This window comes from Girardinichthys multiradiatus, chromosome X, assembly GCF_021462225.1.
Source record: "Girardinichthys multiradiatus isolate DD_20200921_A chromosome X, DD_fGirMul_XY1, whole genome shotgun sequence".
Classification (NCBI taxonomy): domain Eukaryota; kingdom Metazoa; phylum Chordata; class Actinopteri; order Cyprinodontiformes; family Goodeidae; genus Girardinichthys; species Girardinichthys multiradiatus.
This window is the reverse complement of record NC_061817.1, coordinates 35,573,901-35,595,353: the sequence shown is the minus strand read 5'-3', so window position 1 is coordinate 35,595,353 and position 21,453 is coordinate 35,573,901. Positions and strand designations below refer to the sequence as shown.

The 21,453-nt window shown below is 40.6% G+C and overlaps 2 protein-coding genes across 3 annotated transcripts; one reads left to right on the top strand and one right to left on the bottom strand.

Annotated features, from left to right (window-relative positions):
- The first annotated feature begins 413 nt into the window (after positions 1 to 413).
- Positions 414 to 9,823, top strand: LOC124862278 (eukaryotic translation initiation factor 3 subunit D). Its single transcript, XM_047356101.1, has 16 exons — positions 414 to 539; positions 1,871 to 1,996; positions 2,084 to 2,129; positions 4,064 to 4,200; positions 4,274 to 4,359; positions 4,451 to 4,523; positions 5,160 to 5,281; positions 5,356 to 5,488; positions 5,568 to 5,715; positions 5,864 to 5,994; positions 6,075 to 6,160; positions 6,234 to 6,363; positions 6,604 to 6,746; positions 6,835 to 7,027; positions 7,108 to 7,201; positions 9,720 to 9,823. The coding sequence occupies exons 2-16, from the start codon at positions 1,874 to 1,876 to the stop codon at positions 9,731 to 9,733; spliced, it is 1,659 nt and encodes a 552-aa protein (XP_047212057.1). The 5' UTR covers positions 414 to 539; positions 1,871 to 1,873; the 3' UTR covers positions 9,734 to 9,823.
- Positions 9,824 to 13,147: 3,324 nt separating this feature from the next.
- Positions 13,148 to 19,721, bottom strand: LOC124863273 (apolipoprotein L4-like). 2 transcript variants are annotated; one of them, XM_047357588.1, is made up of 6 exons: positions 19,476 to 19,721; positions 19,071 to 19,221; positions 15,684 to 15,727; positions 14,962 to 15,543; positions 14,727 to 14,840; positions 13,148 to 14,628 (listed from the first exon to the last, which is right to left on the bottom strand). In XM_047357588.1, the coding sequence occupies exons 3-6, from the start codon at positions 15,695 to 15,697 to the stop codon at positions 13,617 to 13,619; spliced, it is 1,722 nt and encodes a 573-aa protein (XP_047213544.1). In that variant the 5' UTR covers positions 15,698 to 15,727; positions 19,071 to 19,221; positions 19,476 to 19,721; the 3' UTR covers positions 13,148 to 13,616. The 2 variants fall into 2 exon arrangements, with proteins under 2 accessions (XP_047213544.1, XP_047213545.1); XM_047357589.1 differs by lacking the exons at positions 19,071 to 19,221; positions 19,476 to 19,721 and adding an exon at positions 17,264 to 17,554.
- Positions 19,722 to 21,453: the final 1,732 nt, after the last annotated feature.

Below are 21,453 nucleotides of genomic sequence, written 5' to 3'. Positions count from 1 at the left end.
CCCCCTAGTGGTCATCCATGTTATATACAGTGCTTGGTAAAAGCTCAAGGTTTATGTGTTACTATTGGAGCTGTTGAGTTCAATACGTCCACTCATTAACATGATGATGGTCGACATTCTCTCGTTGGTTAATTAAAACACCATGTCTGGTGTAACGAAATAGAGCCAAATTAAAGGGGTTCATAAAATGTCTCTTTACTACCATATGGTGGCCACATACCTAAACTGCAACGTTAATGTTTTGCACATTTTTTAACGTTACAAATATTTTTTTAATAATATGTGTTTTAATTACCCGATTAATTATTTCTAGATTAGTGTGAAAGTCAGTTAAATAAACGTACCATAAACATTTGAAAGCTTAACAATTCAGCAATGGCTTTTGTGTTTTACGTCAGCTGCCATTGAGTTACGGCAGGAAATGCTTTCTGCTTCGTCGTGTTTCATCACTTCCTTTCCCACCGGCGCTCCGTCGGCTCTATCGTCGTTGTAATAGCGTTTGGATTTAATCTCTCGACAGAGGGGTTTATAGATAAAAGGTAGGCGTTTAATAAAACATTAAAGGTCGTGGAAGCTGCTTCAGCTTATGTTGGTGTGACGAGATAGAGTCGAGAATCGCCTGAAGGTTTCTGTAGTTAGTTAGCTAGTTAGCTTAGCATTGGTAGTGGGGGCCACCTGGCAGGATGAGCCGCCTTAGCTGAGGCCAAAATGTTAAAAATGAACATTGTAAAACATTTTTTCCATCCAGGAGACTAAAGCTAGCATATGTTTGCACATGCTTGTATCACGAGAAAAAACCACACATATCAGATAAATGAGTTGAATGGGCTTAGTCACCATTTGACCGAGTTTAAAGTCTGAAAAATTATGTGAACCGTTTAAATATAATCAATCAGGAACAACAATAAGGATTCCCACATAAAAATAAACCCTAAAATCTTTCAGCGCAATGGATTTTATTTTGTCTTCATGTTTTTCTGTAACGTTAATGTTTGAATAATCGTCCAAAGGAAACACTTTATAAAAGTCTGATTCTGAGAAGTTTTTATATTGATGAAATTATTTAAACTTTTTCTTTTGGATGATTGAAGTAAGCAACTAAACTGTAAATACATTTAGATAAAACTCTGCCTGCAATGAACTGTACAGGTTTCCACACAGGCTTCAAAAAGTCTTCAACTTTTAAATATTTTCCAGATTTGAATAAATTGTAATATTTATCTGTCCCTGTATTCTTCCATCTGTATGTGTTTGTCATTCATTCATTCATCCATCCATGTATCCACCTGTTTGTCCTTCCACCCTTCCATATATCCATCAGTCTGTAGGTCCATGAGTTCATCCACCCATTCATTCAGTCACCTGTTCATCCATCCATTATACATTTAATCATTTATTAGAGAATTGTATTATTTAATCATAAAAATTGTGGAAAACACAAAACCTGTGCTTGGTTTAATTTAAATGAATGTTATTGACACATATCCTTTTAATCTCTTGTTTATTTACCTTCAGCTGTGCTCTTTTTTTAATACCGCAAGTAACCAAGACAACCAGTTTAACGTAAAGGTTTCTATTCCTATGCAGTTCTTTGCAGGATGACTGTTGTAACTCAACATATTTGTAAAAATCTACATAATCCTGTAGTCCTTATAGATAAATTGATTAAGTGATGTTTAAAACGTCTTTCATTCACTCATGGGTCAGTGATGATTAGCCCACTGCGCAAGCTGATCAATGCTCTCTATCTTTGAGTGCATTGCTGGAGAAAACAGTGCTGCTCTTACCTGAGACCCTGTTCGCATGCAGATGAAAAGTACATGAATTAAAGTGGAAAATTACTAAATGTTCTCTCTGTTTCGACTGTGAGGTCATGGCAAAGTTTCACGCCCCTGTGATCCAGGACAACCCGTCCGGATGGGGCCCCTGTGCTGTTCCAGAGAAGTTCAAAGACATGCCCTACCAACCTTTCAGCAAAGGAGACCGTCTGGGGAAGGTTTGTTTTCACTGAAGATTCCCTGTCTGAGCAGCAAGCAGAGTTTGTTTCCTTACTTTGTGTTTGTGTGGATGTTGGTTCTGACAGGTCGCTGACTGGACCGGAGCAACTTACCAAGACAAGAGATACACGAGTGAGTGATACAGCTCGTTGAAATGTTTGTCACCTGGGTGGATTTTCTGGTTATTATTGTGTAATTGTATTTAAACTATTTGCAGCATAGCCTAATTAATCCAATTAGATTTTCAACATGTGATAAAATAGTTTTTCCTGAAAATAAGGCGACTGTCAGACGTGGATCTACAGGTCCTTCTCAAAATATTAGCATATTGTGATAAAGTTCATTATTTTCCATAATGTAATGATGAAAATTTAACATTCATATATTTTAGATTCATTGCACACTAACTGAAATATTTCAGGTCTTTTATTGTCTTAATACGGATGATTGTGGCATACAGCTCATGAAAACCCAAAATTCCTATCTCACAAAATTAGCATATTTCATCCGACCAATAAAAGAAAAGTGTTTTTAATACAAAAAACTTCAACCTTCAAATAATCATGTACAGTTATGCACTCAATACTTGGTCGGGAATCCTTTTGCAGAAATGACTGCTTCAATGCGGCGTGGCATGGAGGCAATCAGCCTGTGGCACTGCTGAGGTCTTATGGAGGCCCAGGATGCTTCGATAGCGGCCTTTAGCTCATCCAGAGTGTTGGGTCTTGAGTCTCTCAACGTTCTCTTCACAATATCCCACAGATTCTCTATGGGGTTCAGGTCAGGAGAGTTGGCAGGCCAATTGAGCACAGTGATACCATGGTCAGTAAACCATTTACCAGTGGTTTTGGCACTGTGAGCAGGTGCCAGGTCGTGCTGAAAAATGAAATCTTCATCTCCATAAAGCTTTTCAGCAGATGGAAGCATGAAGTGCTCCAAAATCTCCTGATAGCTAGCTGCATTGACCCTGCCCTTGATAAAACACAGTGGACCAACACCAGCAGCTGACACGGCACCCCAGACCATCACTGACTGTGGGTACTTGACACTGGACTTCTGGCATTTTGGCATTTCCTTCTCCCCAGTCTTCCTCCAGACTCTGGCACCTTGATTTCCGAATGACATGCAGAATTTGCTTTCATCCGAAAAAAGTACTTTGGACCACTGAGCAACAGTCCAGTGCTGCTTCTCTGTAGCCCGGGTCAGGCGCTTCTGCCGCTGTTTCTGGTTCAAAAGTGGCTTGACCTGGGGAATGCGGCACCTGTAGCCCATTTCCTGCACACGCCTGTGCACGGTGGCTCTGGATGTTTCTACTCCAGACTCAGTCCACTGCTTCCGCAGGTCCCCCAAGGTCTGGAATCGGCCCTTCTCCACAATCTTCCTCAGGGTCCGGTCACCTCTTCTCGTTGTGCAGCGTTTTCTGCCACACTTTTTCCTTCCCACAGACTTCCCACTGAGGTGCCTTGATACAGCACTCTGGGAACAGCCTATTTGTTCAGAATGTCTTTCTGTGTCTTACCCTCTTGCTTGAGGGTGTCAATAGTGGCCTTCTGGACAGCAGTGAGGTCGGCAGTCTTACCCATGATTGGGGTTTTGAGTGATGAACCAGGCTGGGAGTTTTAAAGGCCTCAGGAATCTTTTGCAGGTGTTTAGAGTTAACTCGTTGATTCAGATGATTAGGTTCATAGCTCGTTTAGAGACCCTTTTAATGATATGCTAATTTTGTGAGATAGGAATTTTGGGTTTTCATGAGCTGTATGCCAAAATCATCCGTATTAAGACAATAAAAGACCTGAAATATTTCAGTTAGTGTGCAATGAATCTAAAATATATGAATGTTAAATTTTCATCATGACATTATGGAAAATAATTAACTTTATCACAATATGCTAATATTTTGAGAAGGACCTGTATAACCTAGCATCTGTGAACTATAACCCCTAATTCTTCTTTCACAATAGGTTATGGAACGGTTTATATCCTACAAACTATTGCATTAAGGTGATTATTAGTCAGCCATTTATGTCTTACTCATCAGTTTAGTTCTTTTCTCCTGATATCCTCAGATAAATATTCATCTCAGTTCGGAGGCGGCAGTCAGTACGCCTACTTCCACGAGGAGGATGAGACGAGCTTCCAGCTGGTGGACACTGCTAAGACTCAGAAGACAGCCTACCAGAGGAACCGCATGAGGTTTGCTCAGGTAACGCAGATCACAACAAAACCAGTTTGGTTTACATGTGCTGTTCTTTAACAGAGGGTGATTGTTTCCACAGAGGAACCTTCGTAGGGACAAAGATCGCAGGAATCTCACTCAGTTCAACATGCAGACTCTCCCGAAGAGCGCCAAGCAGAAGGAGAGGTGAGATCTCAACGAGAAGGAAATTATATCTGGATTTTATAGAGTTGTTGCTGTAGGGATGTTTAATTATGTTGTCTTTTTTTCTCCTTAGGGATCGTATGCGCCTGCAGAAGAAGTTCCAGAAGCAGTTTGGTGTTCGTCAGAAGTGGGATCAAAAGTCTCAGGTAGTTTTACTGCAGCTAAAGACAAAAGGTTGTTTTCAGAAACATACAGACTAAAGTAACATCAGTCACATCATCTTACCTCTGAAAGCATGCAAAGTCATTGCAATATAACAATTCATATGAGCACGCAGCAATGCAAAGCAGAATATCTGTTAACATTATTAAAACATCCTTTAAACTTCAGTAAATTGAGCAAACTGTGGTTGATCTGAAGACTTCTAAATAAAACTTGTCAATCAGAGCAGAAGCTTCAGCTGCAGCTCAAACACTTTAAAATCAGTTAATGTGACCTTGGTAACTAATGGCAGAGTTCCTGTAGGTTTTTCCACTGCATGTTACAAACTATTAATAAATGAAGATATGTGAAAACTGTTTGAATTTAATCAACATTAGATGTGGCAAAGGCTAAAAGTTTAATGTGCTTCAATAATTGTAGTAAATTATGATAGAAATGACAAATGTCTGTAACTACGGCCAGTTTTAAAGAGTTCATTTTATCTAAGTAAATGTCAATGATGAACATTGTTGCCTTATCTGTGTTTGGGCTAAAATCTTGAGGCGTCAGGATTTTCTATCATTTCTGTTTGAGGAAACTTTTAACTGAAAGCTCAACTAGTTGACATGTTGTCCTTGAAGGCCCAGCTGAAGCCCAGAGACTCCTCTGTGGAGGTGAGAAGTGACTGGGAGGTGAAGGAGGAGATGGACTTCCCTCGACTGATGAAGATGAGATACATGGAGGTTGCTGACCCGGTTGACATGTAGGTGAAGCTACACCAGTTTGTTTTCAGTGGTTAGAGGAAAAGACTTGAAGCTTTGTTTCTGCTCCCTCCAGTGAGTGCTGTGGTGCTTTAGAGTATTACGATAAGGCTTTTGATCGGATCACCACTCGAAACGAGAAGCAGCTGAAAAGCATCAAGAGGATCTTCCATACTGTTACCACCACCGATGATCCAGTCATCAGAAAGGTGGGCAGTCCTTTCCCAAACATTCTCCGTTAGTCTGAAGAGCTGTGAGGTCACTGCGATCCTTTATGTCTCTCTCCAGCTGGCTAAGACTCAGGGTAACGTGTTCGCCACTGATGCCATCCTGGCCACGCTGATGTGCTGCACGCGCTCAGTGAACTCCTGGGACATCATCGTGCAGAGAGTCGGCAACAAGCTGTTCTTCGACAAGAGAGACAACTCTGACTTTGGTGAGAGTTCAGCTGGTTAACAAACTTCTAGTAATCGGCTTTCTACAATGTTTCATTGTTGCTTTTAAAACCCCACTTTTGGACTACGACATTTTTTTATTTGAATTCATCATCAGGTGTTTATTGCTTCTCCTAATGTTCCTCTCAGATTTACTGACTGTGAGCGAGACGGCCAACGAGCCCCCGCAGGATGAGGGAAACTCCTTCAACTCACCTCGCAACCTGGCAATGGAGGCAACCTACATCAACCACAACTTCAGCCAGCAGTGTTTACGCATAGTGAGCTCCATCACTCACATCCACATCCAGGTTTACTGCTTCTCTCTGAGGATAAATTAAGTTTTATCTTCTGGATTCAGGGTAAAGACAGGTTCAAGTTCCCAAATCCCAACCCGTTTGTGGAGGAAGATATTGACAAGAACGAGGTGGCGTCTGTAGCATACAGGTTGGGACCAGATATTTGGTTTTATTTTATTATCACTGAACCAGAGAATTAATGAGCTGTCTTTGCGATTCAGGTACCGTCACTGGAAGCTTGGAGAGGACATCGACCTGATCGTCCGCTGTGAGCACGACGGCGTGATGACCGGAGCAAACGGAGAAGTGTCCTTCATCAACGTCAAGACCCTTAATGAGTGGGACTCCAGGGTAAGAGGACCCTTTCGGGGAAATGTTTTTAAGGGTTTCTTGTAGTGGAAGACCAGGTCCTGGAGTTAGATTTTTGTTTTAAAAAAAACTTATAAATTTGTGTTTTCATTAAACTGTTTTGTGGAGTTTTGTACCATAATTATTCAAACCATGTGGACTTCTCCTAAATAGACTACTGGATTCTACCCCGAGTTAAATTCGAAATAAAATGGACTCAGCTGTTGTTTGGTTGATCCTCAGTATTGTAACGGGGTGGACTGGCGTCAGAAGCTGGACTCTCAGAGAGGCGCCGTCCTCGCCACCGAGCTGAAGAACAACAGCTACAAACTGGCTCGTTGGACCTGCTGTGCCATGTTGGCTGGATCAGAGTACCTGAAACTTGGGTGAGGAACCTGATTTGGCATTTGTTAGAAGTGCTGAAGGCAACCGCGAATGGATCCATCACCATAACGACATAATCCTGCTCCTCAGGTACGTCTCTCGGTACCACGTGAAGGACTCTGCTCGCCACGTCATCTTGGGAACCCAGCAGTTCAAACCAAACGAGTTTGCCAGCCAGATCAACCTGAGCATGGAGAACGCCTGGGGAATCCTTCGCTGCGTCATCGACATCTGCCGCAAGCTGGACGAGGGCAAATACCTGATCCTGAAGGACCCCAACAAGGTGAGTCCTCACAGGCTGCAGAGGGACTACCAGCAGGTGTTTACCTGCAGCGGCTGATGGGCTTTGTTTGTTTTCAACAGCAAGTGATTCGAGTGTACAGCCTACCTGATGGAACCTTCAGCTCTGATGAAGAGGAGGAGGAAGAGGACGAGGAAGAGGACGAGGAAGAAGAGGGTGAGATTTAGTTCTCGGCTGATCATCTTGCACAAAAACGTTCCATGTCCTTCTATCTATGTCCTCTTCATTTATATTGTCTTTTGATTGTTTCATACGTGGTTCAGTTCATTTACTGAACACCAGAAAATGTAGACAATAGTGACATCTAGTGGCCGGAGCTGCTTACAGCTGCATTTGGCTCTGAAAATGTTGAGAAGTCCTCTCTAAAAGGCTTGTCCCATTAAAGCAATATAACTATGCAGACAGTGAATAAATGCTACACTTTAGGGATCAGTTGGTCACTGCAAACTAATTAGAAAAGCGCAAAAGTTTAAAATAAAACCAGAACCAAATGAATTTATCTACAAATATTTTAGTTTCAATTTTCTATATACATAATAATGGTTAGAGAGCAGAGCATTTGTGTCCTGGTTCGAATCCCACAGGCTGCCACTCTGGGTCCCTGAGCAAGACCCTTGGCCCCTGAATGCTCCCCGGGGGTCCACAGAATAAGGGATGGTTTAAATGCAGAGGATAATTTCCGTAGAATGTAAAATTGAAACGACAAATTAAAGATTATTTTATATTATTATTATTATTGTGTGCTGATGCTTCAGAGCGCGTCCCGAGTAATCCAGGCAGACGTTTTGTGAAGCGCATATCAAGGCTTGTGTCTCGGCCTCGAGAAAGGGCCGTGCCCCGTGACTGATAAAGGAACCGGGTCGCCGGTTTGCAAGTGATTCGAAGTATAAGGGACAGCACGACCCTGCGGATTCCCCGCCACATTTAGTTGTCTTGGGATCGTACTGCGTGTGCGTTTCTATCTATTTGAGCGTCATTTTTTGCTTAGGAATCAACCAGCAAGAGGGGAGTATTGGAACGGATAGAAACATCTTTATCACAACTTGTATAAAATTACTGTTGCTCCGATCGCTCACCAGCTTTGTTGTTTGGTCATTGGTCGTCTAGTGGTTAAGATTCGGCGCTTTCACCTCCGTTGTCCAGGTTCAATTCCCAGTTAGGGAACATAGTTTTATATGTCTATCTTGGAAAACAAAGTTTTAATCTCAAGGAGGCTTCACCTGGTTAATCAAAGACCGTTAAATCAAATTCACATCACAACCCTCTCCCATATTGTTTCCACTTTTCCGTTTAATCCAGCCATTGCATCATGAAGACAGATTAAGATCAGACTGACACCATATATTTATTGGCATCACCGACACCTTTCATTTATTAAGTCAAGGTAAAGCTCAAGCAAGAAATTCGTGTCATTATGACATTTATTGTCCACTTGATGGCGCAGTAGAGCAAATGAGGCATCTTGATGCATCGTCTCATGAGTCGAGCAATTGGATGGAAAGCTCCAGCGCTTCAAGAGGCTTCATCTCAGCATCGCTGATGTTTACCGTATTTTCCGCACTATAAGGCGCACCGGATTATAAGGCGCATAGAATAGAAGCTACTGCAGTCAAACGTTTGACTGGGGTTGCGTTATGCATCCACTAGATGGAGCTGTGCTAAAGAGAATGTCAACAAAACAGTCAGATAAGTCAGTCAGTCAAACTTTATTAATACACCACAAACCAGCGTTCTGATAACTCCATTCACTCTCATGGTAAGGTCTCCTCTACATAGAATTATATTGAATAGAGCCAATAGTTAGGAATGCATTGGAGGCTATGAAGTTGAAGTTGAAATCAAACGTTAGTTAAAACGTGAAAGGGAACTTCTCCCTGATTCAGTAAACACGTAAAAGAAACAGTTTGATGCACTAAATCAAACGTTAGTACATTCACAATATAGTAGCGTTAACTGTTGAATTCTCTCGCTGCTGCTCTATTCCCATGTTCGACTGCGTAGCTGACAGCCTTGAGTTTGAACTCAGCATCGTAAGCGTGTCTCTTGAAAGGTGCAATTTTGGGGTCGTTATACACACACAAGTGGTGTTGGACTAGGAGTAAGCACAGTACAGGTGTTTACCGCTATTACTTCGGCGACGCCCCTGACTACGGTAGCCGTAATGCTGCAAGCGGTGCGGCTTTGTAGTTTACCAGTCGTACTGAAACATTTTGACAGAGCGCCGTGTACAACCAGTATGGATCAACCAATTAACCAATTGATCCATATATAAGGCGCTCCGGATTACAAGGCGCACCGTGATTTTTTGAGAAAATTAATGGTTTTTAAGTGCGCCTTATAGTGCGGAAAATACGGTATATTAAATAATTTGATGATCCTTTGCTGCAGAGCACCAAGAGTTCATTTAAACTGTCTGGGTGGCTCGTCTCGTCAGATAGACTCTTAACATCCCATTGGTTAACCTTCAGACTTTAATTGGTGCTGCAGCACATGACCTAAAAATACTTCATTAGTTTATTAAACATGTTGAAATTAACTTTTTGTAAATAAAGATATTTATTGACGTTTATTTAGTTACATTTTTAAGTGTTTTAATGAAACTTTGGTTTACATGATTTAGTTTTAAATGTATTTAAATATAAAATATTGAACTTGTTTCTTGTTCTCATTTCAGATGAAGAGAATTAGTGAGGAGTTTGCTTCGTTGACCAAATCATCCCACTAACAAAACCACAATTTAATTCCCTTTGAACTTCAATAAACAAGGTGGACAAATCATTTTAATGCCTCACGTTTGTTTGTTTTTTTCCTCAATGAATAAATGGCTCAACCTATTCTTCTTACAGGTTGATTTTTCACGTATACAAGCAAAAAGTGGTGAAAAGATTCACACATTAATTTTTAGCCATAAAAATTGTTTTTCCAGGAGTATCCAATTAACTGTTTCTGTCAATTATAAGAACAATAAGAGTTCCTTAACGTGGCCACACAGACCTGTAGTGGAAACCAAAACTAGAGTTTACTCCTCTTAGCGCTAGTTCACATGAGCTGCTGGTATTTTACCTTCTGACGGTTTAAACAGTAACGTGATGGCTGGACAACCATGGAAATATCTTCACCATCTTTCTTTAATCCAGATGCTAGAAAACATGCGGATCACAAAACCTGGTGATGTTGTATTCAGACATAATTGGCTTTATTGGTGGTGTGTGTGTGTGTGTGTGTGTGTGTTTAAATGTAGAATCAGTGGAAACACAGGAACCAAACAGGAAGAGCAACATATTTACTTGTTGCTGTGCAGTTGGAGTTGATAATAACTCAGATAAATAATAAGCAGGAGAAAAATGACCAGCATGCCTTTAGTTTGTTTAATATCATTCATATGCAGGGTGAATACTGAGGTGAATGTGTTTTTTGTATGTGACACAAATGTTGGAACCAATTTTAGACAAACCATAATATGGCCTGTGTTGAAAAGTGGTTGCCCCTTAAACCTGTTACCTTGTTGCACCGCCTGAGCAGCAGCAACAACTGCAGTCAGGCGTTTGTTTTAAGTCACAATGAGTCTTTTCCTGCACTGTGGAGGAATTTTGGTCCGCTCTTCTTTGCAGAATTGTTGTAATTCAGCCACACTGGAATGTTTTCGAGTGTGAACCAGCTATTTAAGGTCAACACTTCATCTCAAATGGATTCAGGTGAGAACTTTGACTAGACCAAATCTTTCTTTTGTGTTTCTCAAGCCATTCAGAGATGGATTTGCTTGTGTGTGTGTGTTTTTTTTTTTTTTAACCCAGCCTCAACTTGAGGTAATAAACAGATAGTCAGACATTCTCCTCCAGGATGTTTTAATAGACAGCAGAGTTCATGCTTCTATGTATATGTAACACAGCAAGTCTTCCAGGTCCTGAGACAGCAAGACCATCACACTCTACCACCATATTTTACTGCTGGTATGATGTTCCTTTTCTAACAAGTTCAGCTTTTGTCTCATCAGTCCTCAGATTATTTTCCCAAACGTTTAGGAGATAATCAGGATATTTCCTGGTAAAACTGACAACCTTGGTGTTTCTTTTGCTCAGCAGAGGTTTTTGTCCTGCAACTCTCCCATGGAGGCCATTTCTGCCCAGTCTCTTTCTTCAGGTGGAGTCATGAACCTTTACTGAGGCAAGTGGGGCCTTTCTTTGGATGTTGTTATGGGGTCTTTTGTGACTTCTTGGCTGTTACTTTTTCCTTTACTGCCTAACGTTAAGCACTTTGTTTAAACTCAGTAAGAGGACAGAACAAAAACCGAACGTTTCTGTAGATAAAATGTCTCCAGCTGGAAGAAGTCTACTCCTTTAAGGTTTTACACAGCAATCATTCTAAGAAGAAAAAGACGTGTTCATTCACAGTTTAATCCCTATTTAAAGTCATGACTGATCATGAATTAGTCATGGCTTTGAAAGCTTGCAGACTTCTAAAGAATAAGATTATTCACTTTAATGGATGCAAGGACTTGTATTGACAAGCATCTAAATAGGTTTTGATCTCTTTAAAGTTATATTATTTATAATATCTATGATATTTCAACCTGGAAAGACTCGCATAACGGAGAAACAACAAGACGGTTAAAGAATTTATTAATGAAAGATTATTTCTTTGGCGCTCGGACCCCTGAGGGAGACGTAAACGCTGAGGATGAAGTAGGTTTGAATAAACATCTTAGGATTATGATTAGGTACGTCTTCCCCCCTGGGATCCGATCCTGGTGGTGTTGTAGGCCTTGGTATGGAAGGAGTTGGGAGCCCATGGTGGAGGAGGGTCGAAGCTCAGCAGAAGAGCGGTGTTTTCCATGCAGAGGGTCTTTAAAACTGATGCCCTGGGAGATGATTGGCTGAGGAGGAGTGCGGACCTGCCGTTGATTGGAGCAGCCAGTGACGAGTGATTGGACGCGGCGGGGTGGTGAGTCTTCCATGTTGAATTTTCGTTTAAACTCCATTTCAATGATCTCATGAATATCATGTTGGTAAAAACTTCCAGCTTAATCTAAAGTCACAGTGAAGACCTTCTGCAAAACAGCTTGTTCAGAGGAGTGAAGGTTAGGTGAAAGGTCAGATCACTAGTGTCGTGGCCTCTGCATTATTTTATTTGTGTACCTAAGAAGAATCCTTGGAGTTTTATGAACAAACTCTTCGTTGCTGGTGGGTAAAATGAAAACAAACTCAAATGAAAGAAATCAGTCAGCTTTATTTATATAACATCTGCAACACATCATCTATTGTTTTAATGTTGGGCGATGCAGATATTTTATACATCACACAATGAAAATTTAAAAATATATTTAATTAAAGTACTGCACAGCTGTGTGATTATGATGAGTCATAATCGTATGAGACAGATTGTCTTCAGTCTTGATCTGAATCTCTTATGGGTTGTTGAGTGGAAAAGACTCTGCTTGTTCGTTTTTAGGAGAACAGATCTCAAACCTACTTCTCTCCATTGAGAATTTATTGAAGACTCACATTTTTAAAAGAACTCCTTGTCTGTTCAACTCACTGCAGATACTAAAGCTCACACAATATCCTAGAGAAAAAGCAACAATAATTCAGTGCATACATGTTTATACAATAGAGAATGTGAAATAAAAGGGGGTGCGTGCCTATTTTCTCCCCGCCACACTCCCTACCAGTGGTTGGTGTCTCTGCCCACTGGTTTACTTGTGGTTTTCGGTATCCGGGGCTGGATGCTTTGGTGTGTGCCGGCTCACTCCCGGTGGCTGCTTGCCGGGTCCTGGACCTCTGGGCTCTGTCTGGCCTCTGCTTGGGGAGTGATATGTCCCGGGGTCTTGGGTCCATGGCTGGATCTGCTCGGGGTGGACGGCTGCCGGCAGAACCTGTGGGCTCATTGCTGCAGCTCCCTGGGGCTTCTGCACTGTGGCTGCTGGGTGGTTCCCCTGGGATTCTCCCCTGCTCTTCTCTGCAGGGGCTATGGTAGTACCGGCGATGGTTCTCCTGGGGTTCCTGTGCTCTGGGAGGCCTTTGGATGTCTATGGCTCAGATCTCTTCCGCATCTGTCCCGGGTCCAGGGGGCAGGTCTGTGCCTCCTCACACTCGCTATTGCATATTTTTAATGGAGAAACCTTGTATACACAAGCACGCTCACACTCAGACCCACAGGTGTTTAGATAAAGGTGTTAACAGATACACAAATGTTCTATAATGAGCTGCAGTTACCACTAAATACATCTGGTAACAAAGCTGTTATTAAATGTGTTTCTGCAGGTGTAGAAGCAAGCAGCCTGTCATCTTGTAATTCTTCATCCTTCTTTCTCTCCTCCATTCTTTCTCCTTTTTTTCTTTTTGCCCCATCTCTCTCTCTTTTGTGCTTCAAATGTTTTCCTTTTCGTTTCCATCTCAATGTCTAATAAATTAAATAATACCAAAGCTGTTTCTAATAAAATAATTTTCTTTTATAAATATCAATCAGAGCATTATAACATTAGGCGTAATGCTCCACTTGTGAAAGTAAATCTGGTGGGCTTCTTCTTGCCACTCAGACAGCAATGAGTGCTACTCTGAGGGACAGGACATGGTTAAAAAAAATATATATATATATAAATAAAAAATAAAATAAAATAAAGGTATTCATACCACTCTAACACCCTATCAGGATACAATGGCTTCTCAAGAATTTTGCTGTTCTCCTTTGCGGTTAGATTGCTATGACACAATGAGTTACAAATCTTCTCCCATGCCTCAATCTCTGAGTGCCAAAGTGTAGCTCTGGTTCTGAGGAACTTTGAGACCTTTGTCTCTGTCCCTTTAGCCAGAGCCATGCTGTCTTTAGTGATAAAGAAGATATCCATGCCAATGAAGAGGGCATTAAGTGCAATTAAACCACCTCTAGCCCCCTTGGAGAGAGCAAGAGGCCCTTTAAGTGCTGCCTGACCAATATCAGGAACATCTGAGGCCACCCTGGATATGGTACACAATGCTTTTCCTTCCTGTAGTCCAGCTTTGCCTGCACTTGCGACCACTCTCTTAGCCTTCAAAACAGACACCAAAGCAGAAGAGGCATCAACGACAGTGTCAATACTGTTTCGAACAGCACATAATTTGGTAGCGATCTTTGGTACTACGTTAACCGTGTCATTATCAATTTGTGTAACATATGGTATGTTGGTTGCCTCTTCCAGACAATCCTGTATACTCTGAACACTATCCATGAACCTTTGAAAGGCTGTATTTGCTTGCTTATTTTGTTTAGAATTAACCTTAAACTCTGTTACAGTGGTTACAACACTGTTCACTGCGCTGGTTGCTCCCAGGGATGCACCAGAAATTATAAGCCCTAAGGACACCCCAGCTGTTACTGGAATTAAAGCCAAGCCAATGATGGAGAGTACACCTCCCACTGCTCCCACAGAGCTCCCAGCCACACTGGAGATCTTTGCCCCCTTATTCATCTTGTCTAACTGAACGGCACACTGTTCAATCTCATCAAGAAACTGCAGCATCTGGGGCAGCTGATCATTGTACTTATTAACAAAAGCTGAGTAGTGGACCTTCTGGAACAAGACCGACATCCGAAAGTGCTCGTCCATCCTGATGAAGAGAATTTTATGTATTTATTTTTTCACGTGAATACAATAAAAAAACATTTTTAAATAAGCAATAATACTGTTATCACTGCAGGGACGTACCTTATTACATCAAGTTGCTTGACATGATCAGCCATGTTTTGGATTTCTTCATCAGATAAATCACATTTAACAGCAATTTCCTCTATCTTTTGCAGGCAAATGTTAATATTGAGGCTGTGAAAGTAACAGTAGCATCTCTGAATGCTTGTGTTTCTTTTAGAAACATTTTCATATCTTGGAACATGTTATGTACTTTATAACAACACAAAATATTTCTTGTTTGGGATAAATTTACCTGTAAGCAAGGTCTTCAACGATCTTCTCTGTGGAGTTTATGTATTTTTTCAGCTGGTACACCAGCACCTCCACATTGTGAAGTGAAGGAAGGAAGAAGGCCTTTGCATCTCTTTTAAACCCCAGGAGGAGAGGGCAGATCAGCCGTGCAGTTCTGATCACAGCTTGAACATCATCAAAGCTGATCCCTTCAGGCAGGAATATCATCTGGTTCTGAGTGAACACCTGCAGCGAAGTGACAGCCAGCTTCTCCACTGCATCCGAGAAGGTGTTGAGTTTCTCCAGACCTTCCAGGGTTTCTTTCAATACTTCACCCAAATAATTTTCTAGTTCTGCAAGTTTGCTCTCTGCCTTCATCTGGAAGTTGCTCTTCATGAACTTGCTAAAGGCTGCCCGGTTTCCCTCCGACTTGGTGAAAGTGGGGTCAATTTTGTCAGCCTTTTTTTTGATTCTATTCATTTTCACTACCTCTGTCTTTCTGCATTCCTCCCATTCAGAGAACATCTCCAGGAAATCTTTCACCACGGTGATGTAAATAAGAGTATCGGTGACATACTGACAGAAGGCCCTCTGTAGTTTCCATCTGTAGAAAAACAAAATGTTGCTCTCTATCATAAAAACAACATGAAGACAAATCCCTCAATGTGCCCAGAAAAACTGCCTCCTTCATCACAAACAATTGCAACACTTTATTTTACCAGTTGTATCGTACGTTTGCTTTACCTCATATGAGCCATCTTCTGCACTCTGTCGTGTTGTGTCTTTAGCTGTCAAAAAAGGAAAGGAAAATGCAAAGTTGGCTTTTAAAGTGAAGTTAGATAAAACACTTTACTTTTGGTAGCTCTAAGATTTTACTGACATCATCTTGCTGTATTTGAAAGGTTGTGGGCCCCCTGGTAAAGACAAGATCTAATGGTTCATAAATGTCTTGCCTACGTTTGGTTTTTAAATGAAACTTTTTTCAACATTTAAAACCATATTTAGATGTTGATTGGTTTTCATCTGGTTTTATTAGAAGGCTGATTTGTTTTTGCTGGGATTGAAAAAGAGTGGTAGGAACAGGTCTAAGAGGTCTTCATTACCAGAGTTATACTAACTGAGCTGTTTACCCACATACCTATCCATGCAAAAATGATAATTACATCTTATATTCCATATATGAGTTATGTTTTTTTTTGTGAAAACCATTAATGACTAAATATAATTTGATATATTACTTTTTTGTCATCATCCTCTGCCTCAGCAACATTCTGTCTGTGTTTCAGTCAGACGAAGAAGTGCTGAAATTCGTTTAAAAATTACAATTCGTGCTAAGCAACAGATATTTTTCCTGTGTAGAAACAAACTGAACTTAAAATTTTCTGTCCCAGCACCCATCCTTACAAGATACCCTGTCAGTTAGAAGTGGAGTCATACACACACACACACACACATTTATTTTTGTGATGGCAGGATGGAGGGAAATGGCCATATGGATCTATTCCTTTCAGTGCCAATTCACAATAAATATCATCTCAAGGTACTTTGCAAATTTAATTCAATAAAAACATATTCATAGTCAAGTACATACATTCCAATTGATCATAATTATTAGAAACAATTTCTACAAACACCAAAAACAGTTAAAACTGAAGGCAGTTGAATGAGAAAATAAACAAATCCACAAAATGACAAAACTCCGTCTCAGCTGTTCACCACACGGCTTCTACACACACAACCAGCATAGCTGCTGTAAGCAGAGAGCTCACAGATGCCTAAAAATCCACCCAGGTTTTACTCAACCAGCAGCAAAGGGCAAAGCAAGGCCAGAATTATGACTCGCATTTGAAAAACATAATTATTAACGTAATGATTGTTTAGAGTATGTCAATTCTCAAAACATGTTATTTTCAGTTCAAACTTCACAAAATCCCTTTGGGGTTAAGAGGCTCTTCTTTTCCTGCTCTCGGTGGAGGTGGACACTTTTTCTCTGTCTCCCGCACCCCTCCCATATATGCCCTGCTTCAGCTCTGTGTCTTGTCTTTTTGTTTGGAGCCTCTTTTTGCACATCTTCCAAATTCTTCCAAAATATGGATTTGGTCAGCTGGTCTCTCAATGCAATTGATCAAATTTTTCTCGACGAGAAGACAGGGGTCGGGAGAGACCGCTGGCCCGGAAGGGACATTTTTCTCCGGATACACAATGGACTCCTGCAGAAGTGGAGGATCGTGTGTCTGTCGATAATGTCAGTCGAGGATGTGGAAGATATGTATATAATTGGATGTTTGATATCAGGATTTCTGCTTTTTGGAGTCAGCGGTTACCTGAGTTGTTCGCTTGGATCTGGCGAAAGACCAGGAATTTGGCTGTTTGGATCCGCCTTTGAGAAGCACCAGCGAGACTCTCAAGGCTGACGGAAAATTAAGAGTCAGCCTAACCCAAATAATTATTGTTTTTCTGAATCTGGCTCTCCTACACGGCCTTGATGTCTGGCTATCTTCAACTTCTCCTGGAAGTTATGTAAACATGACGCTCTGCTCCCTCCCTTCCCTGAGGACATCTGTAGACCTGTTCAGAACTTTGTGGCCAGTTGATGAACATTCCAACGAACCATCAAGGACAATAGCCTCTGGGACAGTACTTCATGGACTTACTTGCACACACTCACATGCTCAAGATAAACATATGCACCCCCTCACACCACCTTCACCGTTCCCGGCATGATGTTGTTTTGTAAACTTGTTGCTTCTTTGTTCTGAGGTTTTTTGCAATCTCAAACTGTATCCTGTTAAGGATAAAGTGTGAAATATGATTTTTTTCCCTCTACTTACCTAATGTGGCCTCTTTTCTCATCTAACAAGGGCAGCGCCTGTGAGTGGGCAGCAAAGCCTCGGTGACCCGTGTCCCTTGTCTTGTGTCATGATGTATGTTTGGATGGGTTGTACTGGAATTCTAATTTCCCCTCGGGGATCAATAAAGTATCTTTGAATTGAATTGAATTAAATGTTGTATTACGTCACAGTAAGTTCAACTAAAAAACAAACTGTTCGAAGGAAAAAATTAAAATCTGCAAAGCACCTTGCACAAGGTGCTTCTACCTTGTTGAAGCACCTTGTGATCTGAGGTGAAGGGGTTGGGACAGAAATTTTGTATTTGTTTTCCAAATGTAGAACAGAGAGATTTGACAGAGACTGGCAGAAAAAAGTCAGACTGCAGGGAGTGACCAGATTTCTTTGGGTCAATACATGTGAGCACAGAAGCATAGGTTTACATCCCTACTTTTAAAAATGGGGGTATAATGAGACTCCTCAAATCATCAAAGAGGCTGAAGAATGAAACTGAAAGTAAATGTGCTTTAACAAAGTTTTAGCTCGAGGATGTACACACTTACACAACCAGGTTGTTGCAGCTTTTTAGTTTTTTTTTATTTACTTTCATTTCCTGAAAACAGATTTTTCAGTAAATGTCTTATTTTATGTGAAAACCTTTTGAATTGCTGCCTAGTAAAACATATATAGAGTATTTACACAGGGACTGATGTTTCAAACCCTTTATTTCTGTTAATGATGATTTTTCACTTACAGCTAATGAAAACAAGACATTTAAGATTAAAACATTACATCAGACCAATAAAAAACATTTAATGCAGAAATGTGGGCTTTATGAAATGTATGTTTCATAGCTGCTTATAGGTTGGTATTTTAGAAAGGTCCTTTTAATTTGGCAAACGAGCCTTATCGGAACATATATTCTAATTTATTGAATATATCTGTATATATAGCATAAAACATCTCGATAGGTAGAGCAGTGCTGTAGACATTTTGATATGGTCAACTCCTATATTACTTGCTATACATGTTCAGATAAATTCTAGAGAAAACATACTGAAATGCTCATTTGCTTTCAAATTTGCCCGTAAAATTATAAAACTATGCCCATTTTTCGGGTGTGGGCCAACCAGGAAACCTTCAATAGATTTGCAAATAGCACAAGTGCATCGGTAAGCCTTATTTTTGACTTGGTAAAATGAAATTAAATAAATCCAGATGGTTTTGTGGACTCATAATCTGTTGGATATTCCACTGATTCCACAACAAAAAGCAGATTCTAGGAAATCCAAAAATACCTTACCCTTCTGTTTGCCTGTACCGTCAGATCCTGAGAAGAATCTAGGTTTAGTTTCGGTTTGAATAAATACTTCAAGTCAGAGTGAACAGGGCAGGAAATCTTGAGCCACACACCGTATCCTTTTCAGGGAGGTGCTGAAGATTTTGGTGAGGGCCTGAGGGTTTAACAACATAAAGGCTGTTAAATCAATCTGATTCAAACACAGTTGTGCTACATAAAACTGCTTTATAGTGCTTATGGTATTAAAAGACAAAAAAAAAAAAAAGAAAAACTCCTGCAACTCATCTAGAAACTGCAGCAGTGACATCCAAACTAGAAACTTTATGAAATATAAATATGTTAAACCACATAACTGCTGGTTCTGCCTAATGAAAAATAATAAATAAATAAAGTTCAGCAGAACCTTACCTTCTGGGTCAATGCTCTGATGCAGCTAATAATCGTTTGAAGTCGTGTCAATAGTTTTCAAAATGCTTTGTGAAGACCTGTAAAAGTGTGTGTTTTGATTATGGCTAAATATTTTCATCGTGCACCGAAATCTGTTCAGAAATGGATGATGCAACTTCTGGCTTAATGCAAAATATGTCCATTCATCTAGTTTCACTTCTTCCATATTGAGTTACTGGGTCTCCAGCAGTCTAAGGGCAGGGACCAGCCTGGATAGATCGCCAGTCCATTGCAGCCAAAATATATCCATTTACTGAATGCCAAAATAATAAGATAAGGATTTTTTGCTGTTGTCATGAGATGTATCCACAGTTTGGGAAAGCCCAGGTGAGGATGCGGTAGCTTTGAAAGATTTTGGGATTGATTCATGGCATAAGTTAAATCGAAGTACTCCTTTGGATTTCATTTAGGACACCTCAAAATACACTGCTTTCTTGTGCAACAGTGAAAAAACTAAATAATGCAGGATTTCAAAAAAGAGAATTATGGTCAACTACGAGTCTGGATCATCCTTGGGTTCATGTTTTGGTGTAAAATGTGTAAATCTACTCCATAACAAAACTAACAGAGGTTTTACGTTGCTTGCTGAAGCTGGTAACAGAGTGTCATTATCCACTGTGACATGAATCCTGAACCGCTGTGGGCTAAAAGGCCACTCAGAGAGGAAGAAGCCATTAGTCCAAAAACATAAAAAGCCAGATGGGTAGTTGGAAAATGCAGTTTGGGACAAAGATCTCAATTTTTGGAGACATGTGCAGTCTTGTGATAAGTGACATTGTATTCCACAAATATCAAAACAAATGTTGAAAATTCAGAATAATGGGATTATGCCTAAATGTTTTTACATCAATTAGCTTAATTTGTAACTTAAGCTTTGGTTGTGGAAAAATACAAATAGTTTGCTACATCCTATTAAAACTACATGAACACAGCAAATGGGCCATCAGAGAACGAACACATGTCCTGCCATGTGCCGACACAAACGTAAACTGTTGACATGCTAACATGGCAGCTCTTGGTCATATGCTAAATATGTCAGGATGGTGGTTGTTGGACCCAAGCACAGGCAGGCAGGCTGCAGCAGAAGAAGGTGGGTGGAGAGAATTTAATGACTAAAAAAACAAACAAAAAAACTTACATGCAGACAAGTGGAACAGTTGCAGGCATGAACATGAGCAGGCCTGGCAAGAACAACATTCGTAGACAGGCTTGGCAAGGTAAGCAGTCGTGGACAACAGAAAAAACCAGCAAGGAGCAAACAGAACAGAGGAGTATACAGGTACATCTAAAAAAATGTGAATGTTGTGTAAAAGTGTGATTTTTTTTGCCAGTCCTCTCAGAAAGTGAAACCTTTTTATTATATAGAATCATCACGCATAGAGTTATATATTCCAAGCCTTTGCCTCTTGTAATTTTGATGATTTTGGCTTGCAGGTAGAGAACACCCAAAGTTCAGTGTCTCGGAAAATGAGAAAACTTTGAAAATGGACAGTCATGGTGTCACACCCTAATCAGCTAATTAACTCAAAACATCGGCAAAGGTTTCCTGAGCCTTTAAACAACCTCTCAGACTGGGTTCGTAGGCTACACAGTCTTGGGGAAAAAATCGAGTGGAAGGAAGAAGTGTGGAAGGAAAAGGTGCACCAGCAACAGGGAGAATCGCAGCATTGAGATGATTGTCAAGTGAAATCCATTCAAGAATTTAGGAGAGCTTCACAAGGAGTACATTAAGGCTGGAGTCGGTGCATCAAGAGCCACCCAACACAGACGAATACTAGACATAGGCTATAAATGTCGCATTCCTCTTGTCAACCCACTCCTGAAACAGAGACAACGTCAGAAGTGTCTTACCTGGGCTCAGGAAAAAAGGAACTGGACCGTTGCTCAATAGTCCAAAGTCATGTTTTCAGATCACATTAAAGTCTGTATTTCATTTGGA

Excerpts from the sequence above, each read along its gene's own strand:
- LOC124863273 (XM_047357588.1), bottom strand. Across the intron at positions 14,841-14,961 it reads GTTGAAGACCTTGCTTACAG|CCTCAATATTAACATTTGCC; the intron begins GTAAATTTATCC and ends TTACTTTCACAG. Across the intron at positions 14,629-14,726 it reads AAGCAACTTGATGTAATAAG|GATGGACGAGCACTTTCGGA; the intron begins GTACGTCCCTGC and ends TCTCTTCATCAG.
- LOC124862278 (XM_047356101.1), top strand. The coding sequence starts at position 1,874 with ATGGCAAAGTTTCACGCCCCTGTGATCCAGGACAACCCGTCCGGATGG. Across the intron at positions 4,201-4,273 it reads ACCGCATGAGGTTTGCTCAG|AGGAACCTTCGTAGGGACAA; the intron begins GTAACGCAGATC and ends TTGTTTCCACAG. Across the intron at positions 4,524-5,159 it reads AGTGGGATCAAAAGTCTCAG|GCCCAGCTGAAGCCCAGAGA; the intron begins GTAGTTTTACTG and ends TTGTCCTTGAAG.